Genomic DNA, 17,820 nt, shown 5'->3' on the forward strand with positions numbered 1-17,820 from the left:
GAGGAGGGGAAACTAGGATTGAAAGCACACCGAACTGGAGAAAAATGTTAATTTTATTTTTCTTTCCAAACAGAGCTAAAGAAGTGCCACATTTTCACAGTATGGGTTTAAATCAATCCCAAGAGATTTTGCATGACTACTTTTATTTACATTCAGTGCAACTTAATTCATAGGAGAGATATTGGGGCAGTTTCTCAGACCCACATTGTGCCTATTCCAGGACAAATGAATGTAGAACATGCATTTTTAGTCCAGAAGTGGGCTCAGAGTCTGGGAAACCAGATTTATTGGATGACTTTGCACATTAGTGAAAGTACAAAGTAAAAATCACTTGATCCAGTTGGGGAATGAAAGCCAGCATACAGTTCACATCCTCCAAGGATATTTTATGTGAAAATCAATTTCTGCTGATTGCAATATCACAATTAAGAGGTATATGAATTTGACAATTAACCCCCAAACCCTTAACCCCCAAAGTTTCAAATAGGTATCTGAAATGAAAGACTTCGGTTTTCACTCAGTGGAGACAGTCATTGTTTCACTGAAGTGCCCAGCAGGAGACAAAGCTTCTGTCTTCTGAAACATAGGAGCTGTCTAAATACCTTGAAAGGGCCTGCTTCCTTCCTCCCTTTCTAGAAGTAATGACTGACCAAACATCAGCCCAATTGGATAAGTGAAAGTCAAGTTTCAGGTTTCCATTCAGTCATATCAGGGTTGATTATTTCAATGAAGGGAGAAGAGGAAAATCAGGTATTGGAACTCGGGCCAAGGCACTTCTCGAGTGATTTCATATGGGTGTATGGTCTATCAGCACCCTCTCACCTACCCATCCCAAGGCATATGGAGTTGATTCCGTCACAAAAAGCATCTGCAGGCATTTAAAAAATGACAGACATTATATACAGTTATAATCAAGATATCTAAATACCCCAACTCCAAATTGTGCTGCTACATCATGTCATCACTAACCACGTTTCCAACCAGTTTTTATGCGAAGTTATATTGTATTTGAAAAGAAAATCACGACAGCTGTGCTAGAAACTAACTTTCAGTAAATTGTTTTAAATGCCAACAGGTTATTTGTTCGTTCAACATGTTGGTATCTTTGTGTCTAAAATTAATTACGAGTGAAATGGTGGAAATGCTTTTATGCACAAATATTGATATAACCGTAATATTGTGAGTCACACAATGATATGGTGTGTGGAACTCCCACTACGACTCGGGAAACCATGCCGTTTATTAGGCTAAATTATGAATTTTACAGGGTAATGAAAGTGCGAGGTGATGAGCTTAATGCTCCTTTCCAATAAATAGAGGATCTTATTCCGGTGACATGATGATCGATGCTTGACAAATCTAAATATTCTCACTCTAATCCATAATAATATAATGTAGACTAGCCCACCAGCATTGTATCTGCGAGTTGTTGGCTAGAGTGCACGTGCCAAGACAAGAGTAGGCACATTTGCTATTTATGGCAACAGCGATGGAAGGACATGGGATTTTTGATTTTTATTCAGTACATGAAAACTTAAGTGAAAAAGTGCACTGTCATCACGCACTGATTTTTATCACCAACAAGTCAGTTTGGTGGAAACACCACTGGTGGGAAAACTCTCATTCTTTATGCAGATTTCTGAATATTCGCATGAAAATCTATCCCCAATTGGCTGGAAACCTAGCTATTGACTCAAGTACAACCACCAAAATAAAAGAAACAAATACATTTTCAACATTTGAAAACAATATAAACTTTTAGTCTCGTCCCTCCATCAGCACCAGCAAAGTGGTGTTTTCACCAGGGAGACAAAGGCCATAAGGTCAAGTCTTATGTCATAGGGGTCATAGTTCAATGACAGCCCTCTACACTTTTTTTTTATTTTTTACAAACAACGTTCATTCTGGGGGGGAAATGGAAGCTAAATTGTTTTGTTGTACTTGAAAAATTAGCAGCATGAGAGTAAGCTGTGACACCACTGATTATTATAAAAAGCTAAATCAACACAAAATAGGAACACTCCATTTCTTAAAAAAAGGACAACTACAAAAAGCAGGACTAAAATAGAGCCATGTTTTTTCTTTATGTCTTAAATTGCTTTCTTATAAATTTATTAACGCATACATTTATATATTATATCTCTGCCAGAAAAGGGATTTGTTTTATTTTTTACATTCAGGCTATTCTCACAGGTCTTTCTGCATTAGCATGCTAGCTAATGTGGGAGCTAGCATAAGAACTAGCTTGAGAGCTAGCATGAGGAGCGAGCTAGTATAAAGAACTAGCATGAGGTGTAGAATGGGAAACTAGTATTGAACCTAGCATGAGGGCTTACATTGAAGCTAGCTGGAGACCGAGCTAGAGACCAAGCATGAGGGATAGCTATGTTCGGGTTGTCATGGTATGCTATGTTCAGAACAGTCTTGTGTGGACAGTGGTGTAGTGAGTCCTGTGAACCTCAGAAGAGAATAGGTTTCACTGATGTTTTCTCCTGGACGTAACCAGTGAAACGTTTGAGGAACTTGGGGTATTCCCTCTTGGCCACGGCCCTCAGGACTGAGGCAGGAGCCCAGCCTCCCGGGTTCACTTAGATGAAAAGGAAATACACATTACACAGGATATCACAAAGAACAGGTTCATTCACAACACCTGTAGATTCATATACAATATATAGTCTAATGATTTGGCCCTGCTTCAAATATCACAAACCCTAATTGAAGAATACATAGTTATTGGTACTGTATATAAACTCAGCAAAAAAACAAACGTCCTCTCACTGTCAACTGTGTTGATTTTCAGCAAACGTATTGTGTAAATATTTGTATGAACATTACAAGATTCAACAACTGAGACATAAACTGAACAAGATCCACAGACATGTGACTAACAGAAATTGAATAATGTGTTTCTGAACAAAAGGGGGGTCAAAATCAAAAGTAACAGCCACTATCTCGTGTGGCCACCAGCTGCATTAAGTACTGCAGTGCATCTCCTCCTCATGGACTGCAGCAGATTTGCCAGTTCTTGCTGTGAGATGTTACCCCACTCTTCCACCAAGGCACCTGCAAGTTCCCGGACATTTCTGGGGAGAATGGCCCTAGCCCTCACCCTCCGATCCAACAGGTTCCAGACTTGCTCAATGGGATTGAGATCCGGGCTCTTCACTGGCCACGACAAAACACTGACATTCCGGTCTTGCAGGAAACCACGAACAGAACGAGCAGTATGGCTGGTGGCATTGTCATGTTGGAGGGTCATGTAAGGAAGAGCCTGCAGGAAGCATACCACATTAGGGAGGATGTCGTCTTCCCTGTAACGCACAGCGTTGAGATGGCTTTTTATGACAACAAGCTCAGTCCGATGATGCTGTGACACAACGCCCCAGACCATGACGGACCCTCCATCTCCAAATCGATCCCGCTCCAGAGTTCAGGCCTCGGTGTAATACTCATTCCTTTAATGATAAATGCAAATCCGACCATCACCCCTGGTGAGACAAAACCGCGACTCGTCAGTGAAGAGCACTTTTTGCCAGTCCTGTCTGGTCCAGCGACGGTGGGTTTGTGCCCATAGGCGACGTTGTTGCTGGTGATGTCTGGTGAGTCTCTGCTTTACAACAGGCCTACAAGCCCTCAGTCCAGCCTCTCTCAGCCTACTGCGGACAGTCTGAGCACTGATGGAGGGATTGTGCGTTCCTGGTGTAACTCAGGCAGTTGTTGTTGCCATCCTGTACCTGTCCCGCATGTGTGATGTACCGATCCCGTGTAGGTGTTGTTACACGTAGGTCTGCCATTGCGAGGTCAATCAGCTGTCTGTCCTGTCTCCCTGTATTGCTGTCTTAGGCTTCTCACAGTACGGACATTGCAATTTATTGCCCTGGCCACATCTGCAATCCTCATGCCTCCTTGCAGCATGCCTAAAGCACATTCACACAGATGAACAGGGACCCTGGGCATCTTTCAGAGTCAGTAGAAAAGCCTCTTTTAGTGTTTAGTTTTCATAACTGTGACCTTAATTGCCTACAGTCTGTAAGCTGTTAGTGTCTTAACGACCGTTCCACAGGTGCATGTTCATTAATTGTTTATGGTTCATTGAACAAGCATGAGAAAGTGTTTAAACCCTTTACAATGAAGATTTGTGAAGTTATTTGGATTTTTACGAATTATCTTTGAAAGACAGGGTCCTGAAAAAGGGACGTTTCTTTTTTTGCTGAGTTTACATGGCTATTGTAATACTGCTTATTTGTCCGTTCTAGCAGGTCATCTGTCGTGGCTATCAGAGTGATTTAGGAGGTGAGCTCACCGTTGGCGACGTAGGTGATTTTACAGGTGATGTTGTCTCTGCTGATCTCTCTGTCGCCCTCTGGTGGGCTTACCAGGGTCTGGCAGATCATGGCGATGTTGATTTTGGCACGGACACACCTGTTGGTGGGCTGAGGGGGGACAATGACATGAAAGATCATCAATTCACAAGCATTGACCAAAGAAAATATAAGATAAATATTTGTATGTATGTTTAGTCTCTACCTTGAAGAACCTGGTTGTTATTGTAACAGCAGCGCCCCCCCCCCCACAAAATAGATTAAGGTCATTCTGGGGAATCAGGAATTCCTGAAAAAGCCCATCTCAAGAAGACTAAACTGAGATTTACCATGGCGTTGTCATGGTCCACAGAGAAGTTGCAGACCAGCCAGGTGTCAGGGTTGTTCTCGTTGTTAGCCAGGATCTTCCTCATGGCAGACAAGTAGAGCACATCTCTCTGAGAGGCAGGCCACACCCTCTGCAACACACACACAAGTAGATTTTACTTTCAGTCATTTAGTAACCACACTTAAAAGGCACTCTTTAAAGTGTCTTTATTGTGGTGGGATGTTCAGTGGAACAAATTGTAAAAACGCCAAAGGCGTCTGGGTTTGAAACCTTGGCATCTGTGTTTTACTCATTCTCTCTTACCTTGTGTGTCTGATAGACGATAACAGCATTTTCCGATAACGTCTCCACAACGTTGAAGTTCTCAATAGTAGCTGAATTAAAGTAAAGAGAGACCAGAATAAGAACATATCAAATAAATCACTCAATTATTGAACATTGAGACCTTATAAAAATAGCATGAAAATCACCTTGTATGCTGAGGACGTGCTAGTTTTTAACACTTGCCTCTCAAAACTAACAAATATGTTGGAAGGATATGGTTACAATTCAGGATACAAACTAAATTATACAAAACCAGAATCTACTCTAACTACACCCAATCACAGGAAATATAATAGAAGGAACCATGAATTCTGCTCTGAATCAGAGAATTCTACAGAATGTCAGGACATCCGTCTGTGAGCTGAAGTGCAGCGGGGTCATGCAGCAAGACAATGATTCAAAGCACACAATCAAGTCTACATGAAAATAGCAACAAAAAAACCAACTCATTTTAAGTTTTGGAATGGCCTAGTCAAAGTCCCTAATCCCAATTGAAATCGTGTGTCAGTTTATGCCTGAGAATCCACAAATGTCGCTGAGTTAAAGCAGTTCTGCATGCAAGTGTGAGCCAACTTTCCTCCACAGCGAAGTGCTCAACAGCTAAAAGGTGGCACAACCAGTTAGAATGGAAGAGGGCAATTACTTTCTCACACAGGGGAATTGGGTGTTGAATAACTTTGTTAAATAAATAAAATAGGTATACTTTTGTGTTATTTGTAAACTCAGGTTCCGTTAATCTAATATTAGGTTTGGTTGAAGATCTGATAATTCAGTATCAAACATATGCAAAAATAGTGAAAATGAGAAATGGAGTAAATACGTTTTCACGGCAATGTATAGGGGTAAACCTAACAAAATACATTATAAAGCTATAACAAATAAGCCAACTATCCAAAATATTCATGAAGATATAGAGAGATGGTCACTTCTTCCCTTAGATTTCAGCTCTAGAATAAAGGCAGTGAAAATGAAGTCCATAGACTGCTGTATTTATTCCCCTTTCTACCAGTAGAGGGCCCCCCAAAACAGTTCAACCTCGGACAAATTACTATCAAGGATCATTACACAGGTGCACCTTCTGCTGGGGGACAATAAAAGTCCAAATGTGTAGTTTTGTCAGCGCATCTCAGCGAAGCTCTTCTGAGTGCTCGTCATCCTCACCACGGTCTTGACCTGACTGTAGTTCGGCGTTGTAACCAACTTCAGTGGGCAAATGTTGACCTTTGATGGCCACTGGCACGCTGGAGAAGTGTTCTCTTAACAGATGAATGACAGCGTGTATGGCGTCGTGTGGGCAAGCAGTTTGCTGATGCCAACGTTGTGAACAGAGTGCCCCATTGTTGGCGATGGGGTTATGGTATGGGCAGGCATAAGCGACGGACAACGAAAACAATTGCATTTTATCGATGGCAATTTGAATGCACAGAGCTACAGTGATGAGATCCTGAGGCCTGTTGTCGTACCATTCATTCACCGCCATCACCTCATGTTTCAGTGTGATAATGCACAGCCTTATGTCACAAGGATCTGTACACAATTCCTGGAAGCTAAAAATATCCCAGTTCTTCCATGGCCTGCATACTCACCATACATGTCACCCATTGAGCATGTTTGGGATGCTCTGGATCTACGTGTACGACAGCGTGTTACAGTTCCTGCCAATATCCAGCAATTTCGCACAGCCATTGAGGAGTGGGACAACATTCCACAGGCCACAATCAACAGGCTTATCAACTCTCTGAGAAAGAGATGTGTCGTGCTGCATGAGTACAATGGTGGTCACACCAGATACTGACTGGTTTTCTGATCCACGACCCCACCTTTTTTTTTTAAGGTATCTGTGACCAACAGATGCATATCTGTATTCCTAGTCATGAAATCCGTAAATTAGGGCCTAAAGAATTTATTTACGGCTACACAAAGGGGATGCCGGCAGGACATTTTGGGCATTATCAAGTGCTTGTCAAATTGTGAATGAGTGACTGATATGGTGTGTATAGCCTGCGTAAAAAAACAAAGCTTTTTCAAATCATCATTAGAGTCATCATGCAGCCTTACAATGTATTACAAATCTAAACATATAGCCCAATGTTTGTAGAACAACTAAAGTTACATTAATAACTGTAAATTTAATTTTACCTTTATTTAACTAGGCAAGGCAGTTAAGAACAAATTCTTATTTTCAATGGCGGCCTAGGAACAGTGGGTTAACTGCCTGTTCAGGGGCAGAACGACAGATTTGTACCTTGTCAGCTCAGGGGTTTGAACTAGCAACCTTCCGGTTACTAGTCCAACGCTCTAACCACTAGGCTACCCTGCCGCCAACCACACATCTTTTGGGAATGTAAGAAATGAACAGTGTTCTGGGAGAATGTATGTTCTGTAATAAAAGAGTCCCTAGAACCTGTAATGTTCCTACAAAAGTCATTACCAGGAGTTGTGACTAACAGTGATAGATACTTGATTTATGTTTGACTTGCCACTAGTACAAAAGTCATTACCAGGAGTTGTGACTAACAGTGATAGATACTTGATTTATGTTTGACTTGCCACTAGTACAAAAGTCATTACCAGTTGTGACTAACAGTGATAGATACTTGATTTATGTTTGACTTGCCACTAGTACAAAAGTCATTACCAGGAGTTGTGACTAACAGTGATAGATACTTGATTTATGTTTGACTTGCCACTAGTACAAAAGTCATTACCAGGAGTTGTGACTAACAGTGATAGATACTTGATTTATGTTTGACTTGCCACTAGTACAAAAGTCATTACCAGGAGTTGTGACTAACAGTGATAGATACTTGATTTATGTTTGACTTGCCACTAGTACAAAAGTCATTACCAGGAGTTGTGACTAACAGTGATAGATACTTGATTTATGTTTGTCTTGCCACTAGTACAAAAGTCATTACCAGGAGTTGTGACTAACAGTGATAGATACTTGATTTATGTTTGTCTTGCCACTAGTACAAAAGTCATTACCAGGAGTTGGTAAAAAGTAGAATACCCAAAGTCTGAAGAATTGTAAAGTATAAGTCAAAGGATTTTTGCTATGGAAAGATTTACATATGCCTTAACAATTCAAAACATGTTTTTTAAAGAAACTGGGAGAAACAGATAGCTTTCACAAACCAGGCTGACCTGGTTCATTAAGTTAAAGAAAGACATGGTAAAAAGTCTTATCATAATTGCTTTTAATATATTGTACTGTACTTACCTTATGGCAACAGTCTTTTTGTTTGTTTCTGCATTGCTGTTGCGATGCTCTGTTTTACATTGAAGAAAAAAAGAAAACTGTAGTGCCAGATATATGAACTACTGTTCAGATGAAACTTACTTTCCCAGTCGTTGCGTACATCTGTGTCCCAGAAATAGTGGCACACCTCGTGTCCGGTCACTCCCTTTACAGAGTGAGTGGCCTTCAGGGGGTCCAGGACAATACCGTTCTCCTCTACCTCTCTCCTGTACACCTTCACAACACACATACAGATGGAAGATGTAGAAACAGGTGTGGGACTCAAACTGCTCCAGTTGGCTTAGATGATGGATGCATATGTATTATTAATGTACATTTTTATTACATTTGTATAACAAGACTGACAGTGGCAATATAATCATCACCTCTCTCCTCTCGCTCTCCCCCTCTCTCCTACCTTCATCTCCCCCTCCTCCACCACCAGCTGCCAGTTGGCATCTCCGCCCATATCCTGCAGCGAGTAGGTCATGTGATTCTGCACCATCTCCTCCACCTATCACAGTCAACCAGGAAGAGGAAGGGACAGACAGGGTTAAAGGTCAGAGACATAAATGTTCACCAATAAATATAGAAGTGATACAGGAAAGACAAGCCAAGTCTTGTATTGTGAGGTAGTCGCTATGACATGCAGAGGCCAGTAAATCTGTGTGCTAACAGACAATACAGTATTATCTCAACAGCAACATAGCATCGTCAGAGGGGCAGCCAACATCATGCTGGAAGCTAGCCTCATGCTGAAAGAGACAGATGCCTGTGGGATGAAAGTGTAGTAATTCAGCCAGTCCTGTGAGGGTCACTACACTCTGCCACAGAGCAGTTACCTCAGACCTGAATCTGTGGACTTCGTGAGGGGACGAGACTAGACCAGACAGACACACAGACATAGACACACACGAGACACACACACACACACACGAGACACACACACACGAGACACACACACACGAGCCACACACACACACGAGACACACACACGAGACACAAACACACACACACGAGACACAAACACACACACACGAGACACACACACACACACGAGACACACACACACACGAGAGACACACAAACACACACACACACACACACACACGAGAGACACACACACACACACGAGACACACACACACACACACACACGAGACACACACACGAGACACACACACATACACACACGAGATACACACACACACACACACGAGACACACACACACACGAGACACACACACACACACGAGAGACACACACACGAGAGACACACACACACACACACACGAGAGACACACACACACACGAGAGACACACACACACACACACACGAGAGACACACACACACACACGAGACACACACACACATACACACACGAGATACACACACACACACACGATACACACACACACACACACACACACGAGACACACACACACACGAGACACACACACACACACACACACACACACACACACGAGACACACACACACACACACACACACGAGACACACACACACACACACACACGAGACACACACACACACACACGAGACACACACACACACACACACACGAGACACACACACACACACACACGAGACACACACACACACACACACGAGACACACACACACACACGAGACACACACACACGAGACACACACACACGAGACACACACACACGAGACACACACACGACAGACACACACACGACAGACACACACACGACAGACACACACACGACAGACAGACACACACACGACAGACAGACACACACACGACAGACAGACACACACACGACAGACAGACACACACACGACAGACAGACACACACACGACAGACAGACACACACACGACAGACAGACACACACACGACAGACAGACACACACACGACAGACAGACACACACACGACAGACAGACACACACACGACAGACAGACACACACACGACAGACAGACACACACACGACAGACAGACACACACACGACAGACAGACACACACACACGACAGACAGACACACACCGACAGACAGACACACACCGACAGACAGACACACACCGACAGACAGACACACACCGACAGACAGACACACACCGACAGACAGACACACACACCGACAGACAGACACACACCGACAGACAGACACACACCGACAGACAGACACACACCGACAGACAGACACACACCGACAGACAGACACACACCGACAGACAGACACACACCGACAGACAGACACACACCGACAGACAGACACACACCGACAGACAGACACACACACCGACAGACACACACACACCGACAGACAGACACACACCGACAGACAGACACACACCGACAGACAGACACACACCGACACACACACACACACCGACACACACACACACACCGACACACACACACACACACACACACACACACACCGACAGACACACACACACACCGACAGACACACACACACACCGACAGACTCACACACACACACACCGACACACACACAGACAGACACCGACAGACACACCGACAGACAAACCCACACACCGACACACCGACAGACACACACACACCGACAGACACACACACACCGACAGACACACACACACCGACAGACACAGACACACCGACAGACACAGACACACCGACAGACACCGACAGACACACACACAGACACACACACACACATTCACCGACAGACACACACACACATTCACCGACAGACACACACACACACACATTCACCGACAGACACACACACACACACATTCACCGACAGACACACACACACACACCGACAGACACACACACACACCCACACACACCGACAGACACACACACACCAACAGACACACCGACAGACACCGACAGACACACACACAGACACACACACACACATTCACCGACAGACACACACACACACATTCACCGACAGACACACACACACACACACACCGACAGAGACACACACACACACACACACACACACACACACACCGACAGAGACACACACACACACACACACCGACAGACACACACACACACACAGACAGACACACACACACACACCGACAGACACACACACCGACAGACACACACACACACCGACAGACACACACACACACCGACAGACACACACACACCGACAGACACACCGACAGACACACACACACACCGACAGACACACACACACACCGACAGACACACACACACACCGACAGACACACACACACCGACAGACACACACACACCGACAGACACACACCGACAGACACACACACACCGACAGACACACACCGACAGACACACACACACACACACACACCGACAGACACACACACACACACACACACCGACAGACACACACACACACACACCGACAGACACACACACACACACCGACAGACACACACACACACCGACAGACACACACACACACACCGACAGACACACCCACACACACCGACAGACACACACCCACACACACCGACAGACACACACCCACACACACCGACAGACACACACACACACCGACAGACACCCACACACACACCGACAGACACCCACACACACACCGACAGACACCCACACACCGACAGACACCCACACACACACACACGAGACACACACACACACACACACACACACACACGAGACACACACACACGAGACACACACACACGAGACACACACACACGAGACACACACACACACGAGACACACACACAAGACACACACACACAAACACGAGACACACACACACACACGAGACACACACACACAGACACACACCGACACACACACACACCGACACACACACACACCGACACACACCGACACACACCGACACACACCGACACACACCGACAGACACCGACAGACACACACACACCGACAGACACACACACCGACAGACACACACACACACACACACCGACAGACACACACACCGACAGACACACACACACACACACACCGACAGACACACACACACCGACAGACACACCGACAGACACACACACACCGACAGACACACACACGCACACACACACACACACGCACACCGACAGACACACACACACACGCACACCGACAGGCACACGCACACCGACAGGCACACGCACACCGACAGGCACACGCACACCGACATGCACACGCACACCGACATACACCGACATACACACGCACACCGACATACACACGCACACCGACATACACACGCACACCGACATACACACGCACACCGACATACACACGCACACCGACATACACACGCACACCGACATACACACGCACACCGACATACACACGCACACCGACAGACACACGCACACCGACAGACACACGCACACCGACAGACACACACACACCGACAGACACACACACACACCCCGACAGACACACACACACACCCCGACAGACACACACACCCAGACACCGACAGACACCCACACACCGACAGACACACACACACCGACAGACACACACACACCGACAGACACACACACACACCCCGACAGACACACACACCCAGACACCGACAGACACCCACACACCGACAGACACCCACACACCGACACCGACAGACACACCGACACCGACAGACACACCGACACCGACAGACACACCGACAGACACACACACACACCGACAGACACACACACACACACACACCGACAGACACACACACACACACACACACACACACACACACACCGACAGACACACACACCGACACACACACACACACCGACAGACACACCGACAGACACACACACACACACACCGACAGACACACCGACACCGACAGACACACCGACAGACACACACACACACACCGACAGACACACACACACACACACACACCGACACACACACACACACCGACAGACACACACACACACCGACAGACACACCGACAGACACACCCACACCGACAGACACAGACACACCGACAGACACAGACACACAGACAGACACAGACACACAGACAGACACAGACACACAGACAGACACAGACACACAGACAGACACAGACACAGACACACAGACAGACACATAGAACGAGACACAGAGACAGACAGAGACAGACACAGAGACAGACAGAGACAGACAGAGACAGACAGAGACAGACAGAGACAGACAGAGACAGACAGACACAGACAGACAGAGACAGACACAGACAGACACAGACAGACAGAGACAGACAGAGACAGACAGACACAGACAGACAGACACAGACAGAGACAGACACAGACAGAGACAGACACAGACAGAGACAGACAGAGACAGACAGACAGATACACCGACAGATACATCGACAGACACACACATAAACAAACAAACACAGACACACACACACACACAAACAAAAACAGACAGACACACACACACCGACAGACAGAAAGACAGACACACATATGATAATTAGAGTAGAGAGAAAGAGGCAAAGAAAAAGGGGGAGAGGACAAATGGAAGGGAGATAATGATGGTGATAGGTAAAGTAAGGTGCACAGGACTAAAAGAGGTGAATAACCTTGTCGGCAAATCTGTGTGATCCCATGGTGGAGTAGACATCTCCTGGGGGAACTGGACTGGACCTCTGTATCCTCCACTTCTCAGTGTGAGACTAGACACACACGGGGCCAGGATCAAACATATGTACTCAATGTAATACGAAGATTTATTATTATAGAATGAGATGTATTCTATACCAATTGAGGCCGAGGGGTTTTGCCCTTGTTCTGGTACCTGTTCCTCTATCTTGTCTTGTCTGTCAAGAGCTGCTTCAACTGCATCAAAAAACTCATCCTCATTGATCAGGCTGTTAGGCCCCTCCTGGAGAGAGCGAGAGAGAGAGACAGAGAGAAGAACAGAGAGAGAACAGAGAGAGACAGACAGAGAGAAGAACAGAGAGAGAACAGAGAGAGAACAGAGAGAGAACAGAAAGAAAACGAGAGAGAACAGAGAGAGACAGAGAGACAGAGAGAGACAGAGAGAGAACAGAGAGAGAGAGAGAGAGAGACAGAGAGAGACAGAGAGAGACAGAGAGAGAACAGAGAGAGACAGAGAGAGACAGAGAGAGACAGAGAGAGACAGAGAGAGACAGAGAGAGACAGAGAGAGAACAGAGAGAGAACAGAGAGAGAGACAGAGAGAGAGACAGAGAGAGAACAGAGAGAGAACAGAGAGAGAACAGAGAGAGAACAGAGAGAGAACAGAGAGAGACAGAGAGAGACAGAGAGAGACAGAGAGAGACAGAGAGAGACAGAGAGAGACAGAGAGAGACAGAGAGAGGAGGAAAATAAGGATTAAGAGAAGAGAGAAACATGGAATTGATTACCAGAGGATGAGACTGACAGATGTATTTTCACCTGCCTCAAAACAATCATAGAACTGACAAACCATACAGAAAGCAGACTTCTCACCTCGTAATCAGGGCCTCTGAAGTGAGCCTTCTTCTTGAGCTCAGAGAGAGCAGACTTGTAGCCCTCCTCTATCCTCCCCCTCTTTTCCAGCTCCTTGTCCAGTCTCTTCTGCCAGCTGTCCTCTCTCTTCACCATCAGGTCCATGCAGTGGGACAGGGTGGCCAGGATCCCAGCTGTGGTGGCCTTGAACGTGATGGCTTCGCCCTTAAAATCTATCCCATTGATGTCCTTATGGCTCAGAGACTGGAATACTGAGCAGGAGAGGAATGTTTGTTAAAATGGATGTTTGAAACATTGATTTAAGACAGAATGAGCCTGTTTAAAATGTTTCTCCAGTCCCAAATCTGTCCATTACATAAGAGAACAAGAACTACACTTGCTTTTTCAGACAGAATGCTAAAAAATAAAATGATCAAAGTTTGAACTAAGTGGAAACGTTGTAACTTTTCTTTAGAGGATATTCTGCTTTACTTACGCTTCTCCTTGCTGCCGTTGTTGTTGTGGATGAACTCTCCATCTGACCGAGTGTTGGGGAAATCATCCTCATCGTCATCCACAACTTGAGAGAGAAGGAGCAACAGCGAAAGAGAAGTCAGCCATGGTCATACAGTAAACTAGTTCCTACAAAGTCCCTGCAGAGCCACTATCAGAGCCAGAGTAGGGTAGTGCCAAGAGTTGCTTGTGCATGCACCCAGCCATAGAGCGTGGCAGGCAAACAGACTGAACTCTACTGTACTCAATGCCACAACAATGCCCTGGCCTCTTCTGCAGGAGCGAGGGATGGACGGAGGAAGCGAGAGAGATGAGAGGGGGATCGAGGGAGGGACTTGATGGGTGACAATGAAACTGTTTGATTGTCTGTGGTCATTGACAGCTGTCGCTTGGCACGGTGACAACGCACAAACTCTACCACGAGCAAATGTTCAGGCAGCCCAAAGATAGAGTGATGGATGGAAAGAGGGAGAGAGAGCAAGAGAAAGAGAGAGGGGAGAGAGCGAGAGGGGGGGTTAGAGGAAGGCAGAGAAAGTGGGAGGGAGAGAAGGGGAACGAGAGAAGGAGAGAGCGGGAGGGAGAGAGGGGGGGTAGAGGAAGGCAGAGAAAGTGGGAGTGAGAGAAGGGGAATGAGAGAAGGGGAACGAGAGAAGGAGAGAGCGGGGGAGAGAAGGGGAATGAGAGAAGGAGAGAGCGGGGGAGAGAAACAGAGCGAGAGAGAAAAGAGACTGGAAAACCTGCATCTCAATAAGGGGGCAGACAGAACACATTCCTCTAAAGATTCTGCAAATGTTTCCCCAAAGCCAAATATTTTCGTGATCCACACGTTTGGCAGTTCTTATTTTTGTGGTATTCCATTGTTCTTTGAGTTAGGTAATATTTTGTGTCCAACAGTTTGTGGCAATAAGTAGGAACCCATTGGTTTTGGTCTCACAGATCAACTGCATGTGATTTTTCTTCCCACCAGACCTCCTAAAACTAGACCTGGGTGGCTGTCTAGTTAGCACTGAAGACTTGATTGACAAATGCATCTGATTGATTGATCCATTGCTGGTCTTACTTGTGTCTCTCTGCAGCTCGTCCTTGGAGACGGCATCGGCACAGCCGTCAAAGTATTTCTGCAACGTGTCGACCTGTCTGCCCAGGATGTCTCTGAACGTCTCCATCTCTGCCAGCTTCTCCCTCAGGCTGTGGCCCTTCAGAACCAAATGGGAACGCATGGTCAGCAAACACCCTGGGCTCCATTTTAACGAACTTAACGCAATGGTAGGTCTGGGGCTGTTTTAGAAATATTTTTGAATTATGAGCACAGTAGCTGGCCGTAGCGTGAAAGGGACAGGTGTTGATGTATAGTTGTGACGAGGGCTTGGCCACTCAATGACCAAACGACACGTTTCATGGCTTAATACACATTTCGTCTTAAGTTCTGTATTGACTGGTTATTGACTGTCTTTGCGATGTCATCAAATCCAATTCGGATGAGGGCACAGACTATTCTCTTCCTAGTCCATTGTGGATTGATACAGTTTATTAAATAACACAGGCTAGTAATGAGTAATAGCAACAAACAGTCAAAAATAATCCAGTGTTTGCTCAATATAGTGCTGTGTTGACACTAGACAACGTTGTAATTGGCGTCAATGAGTATAGGGCTTTGCGCATCGCACTCCTCAGATAAAACATACATTGCTCCTGTAAATTGTATTGTATGTGAGGCACGTCCTAAACAAGCAAGATATAGCCTAGGCCTACCGTTGGCATTATAGGACTGAATTATTTGAATATGTTTGGAGGAGTTTGGTAACTGAACAAGAGGCGCTCTTGGGAAATGGACACAGGTCGAATGGAGCAGCCTCTGCACTGCAGGTAGGCCTGTGAGTAATGGAAAAGCCTCAGGAGTAGACCATTTAGAAACCTTTCATGGACAGGCTCCTTGGCTAATGCACGGCCAGGATAAGACACCAGACTCATTGCGGTTGAACCAGATTTATTTTTAGTAGGGTAAGGGTAGCCTATAAGGGCTTGTTTTTTAATCAAACAGTACAGAAAACAAGCAATAACTAAACATTATCACATCATCTCTCGTCCCCTGATGGGACGATAGCGGAGGGGTTTATGGGACGATAGAGGAGGGGTTTACACACATCCAAAATAATAACGGGAGCTGGTTAAAATAAAGTATAATAGCCTACATAAATAAAAAGGGGAAACTCCCAAGCTTGATATTTTAATAAAGCTTTGGTGATTAAGATTTATTTCAAGGCGGTCTTACGAGCCAGACTCTTCATAATAGTCTTGACTACTTGGCGAATGCATTGGAAGGGACAAATCAATAAATAACTGGCCTTCATTGAGGAGAGGGGAGGCTATGCTTTATTTTTAATTAAATGAAAAACATAACTTTTTTATGTTTCTATATACACAAGGTTTACAGGCACAAAAAGCACATCTCTTTCTCCATGTGTATTTGGGCACGGTGCTTCACGACTGGACAGACTGCGAGAATCTATGCCTCGTTACCACAAAGACCAGCTTTTGGATCGTCTTAAATATCCCCACCAGCGCTGCCTGAAATTGGCACTTTGGGGCACATTTCTAAGGACACACCTCAGATATTGCCCCACTCCCACCTCAACGCAAGCGAGCTCATATACAGTAAGACAGGTAAATAACCAATCCTGG

General features: G+C 45.5%; 1 protein-coding gene across 2 annotated transcripts in view; it reads right to left on the reverse strand.

Moving 5' to 3' along the window:
* Window positions 1-35: 35 nt before the first annotated feature.
* The window catches only part of LOC135518082 (ceramide transfer protein-like), a 56,551-nt gene continuing 38,766 nt past the window's right edge, over window positions 36-17,820 (reverse strand). For both annotated transcript variants that reach the window (XM_064942968.1, XM_064942967.1), the window contains exons 6-16: window positions 16,199-16,334; window positions 15,122-15,205; window positions 14,647-14,897; window positions 13,971-14,057; window positions 13,756-13,848; window positions 8,634-8,729; window positions 8,318-8,450; window positions 4,954-5,024; window positions 4,652-4,780; window positions 4,304-4,433; window positions 36-2,587 (exon numbers count right to left, since the gene is read on the reverse strand). In XM_064942968.1, coding sequence (XP_064799040.1) covers window positions 2,460-2,587; window positions 4,304-4,433; window positions 4,652-4,780; window positions 4,954-5,024; window positions 8,318-8,450; window positions 8,634-8,729; window positions 13,756-13,848; window positions 13,971-14,057; window positions 14,647-14,897; window positions 15,122-15,205; window positions 16,199-16,334 — 1,338 coding nt within the window. In that variant the 3' untranslated portion in view covers window positions 36-2,459. The remainder of the gene's footprint in view (window positions 2,588-4,303; window positions 4,434-4,651; window positions 4,781-4,953; window positions 5,025-8,317; window positions 8,451-8,633; window positions 8,730-13,755; window positions 13,849-13,970; window positions 14,058-14,646; window positions 14,898-15,121; window positions 15,206-16,198; window positions 16,335-17,820) is intronic.

This window comes from Oncorhynchus masou, chromosome 28 (assembly GCF_036934945.1).
Source record: "Oncorhynchus masou masou isolate Uvic2021 chromosome 28, UVic_Omas_1.1, whole genome shotgun sequence".
Classification (NCBI taxonomy): Eukaryota; Metazoa; Chordata; class Actinopteri; order Salmoniformes; family Salmonidae; genus Oncorhynchus; species Oncorhynchus masou.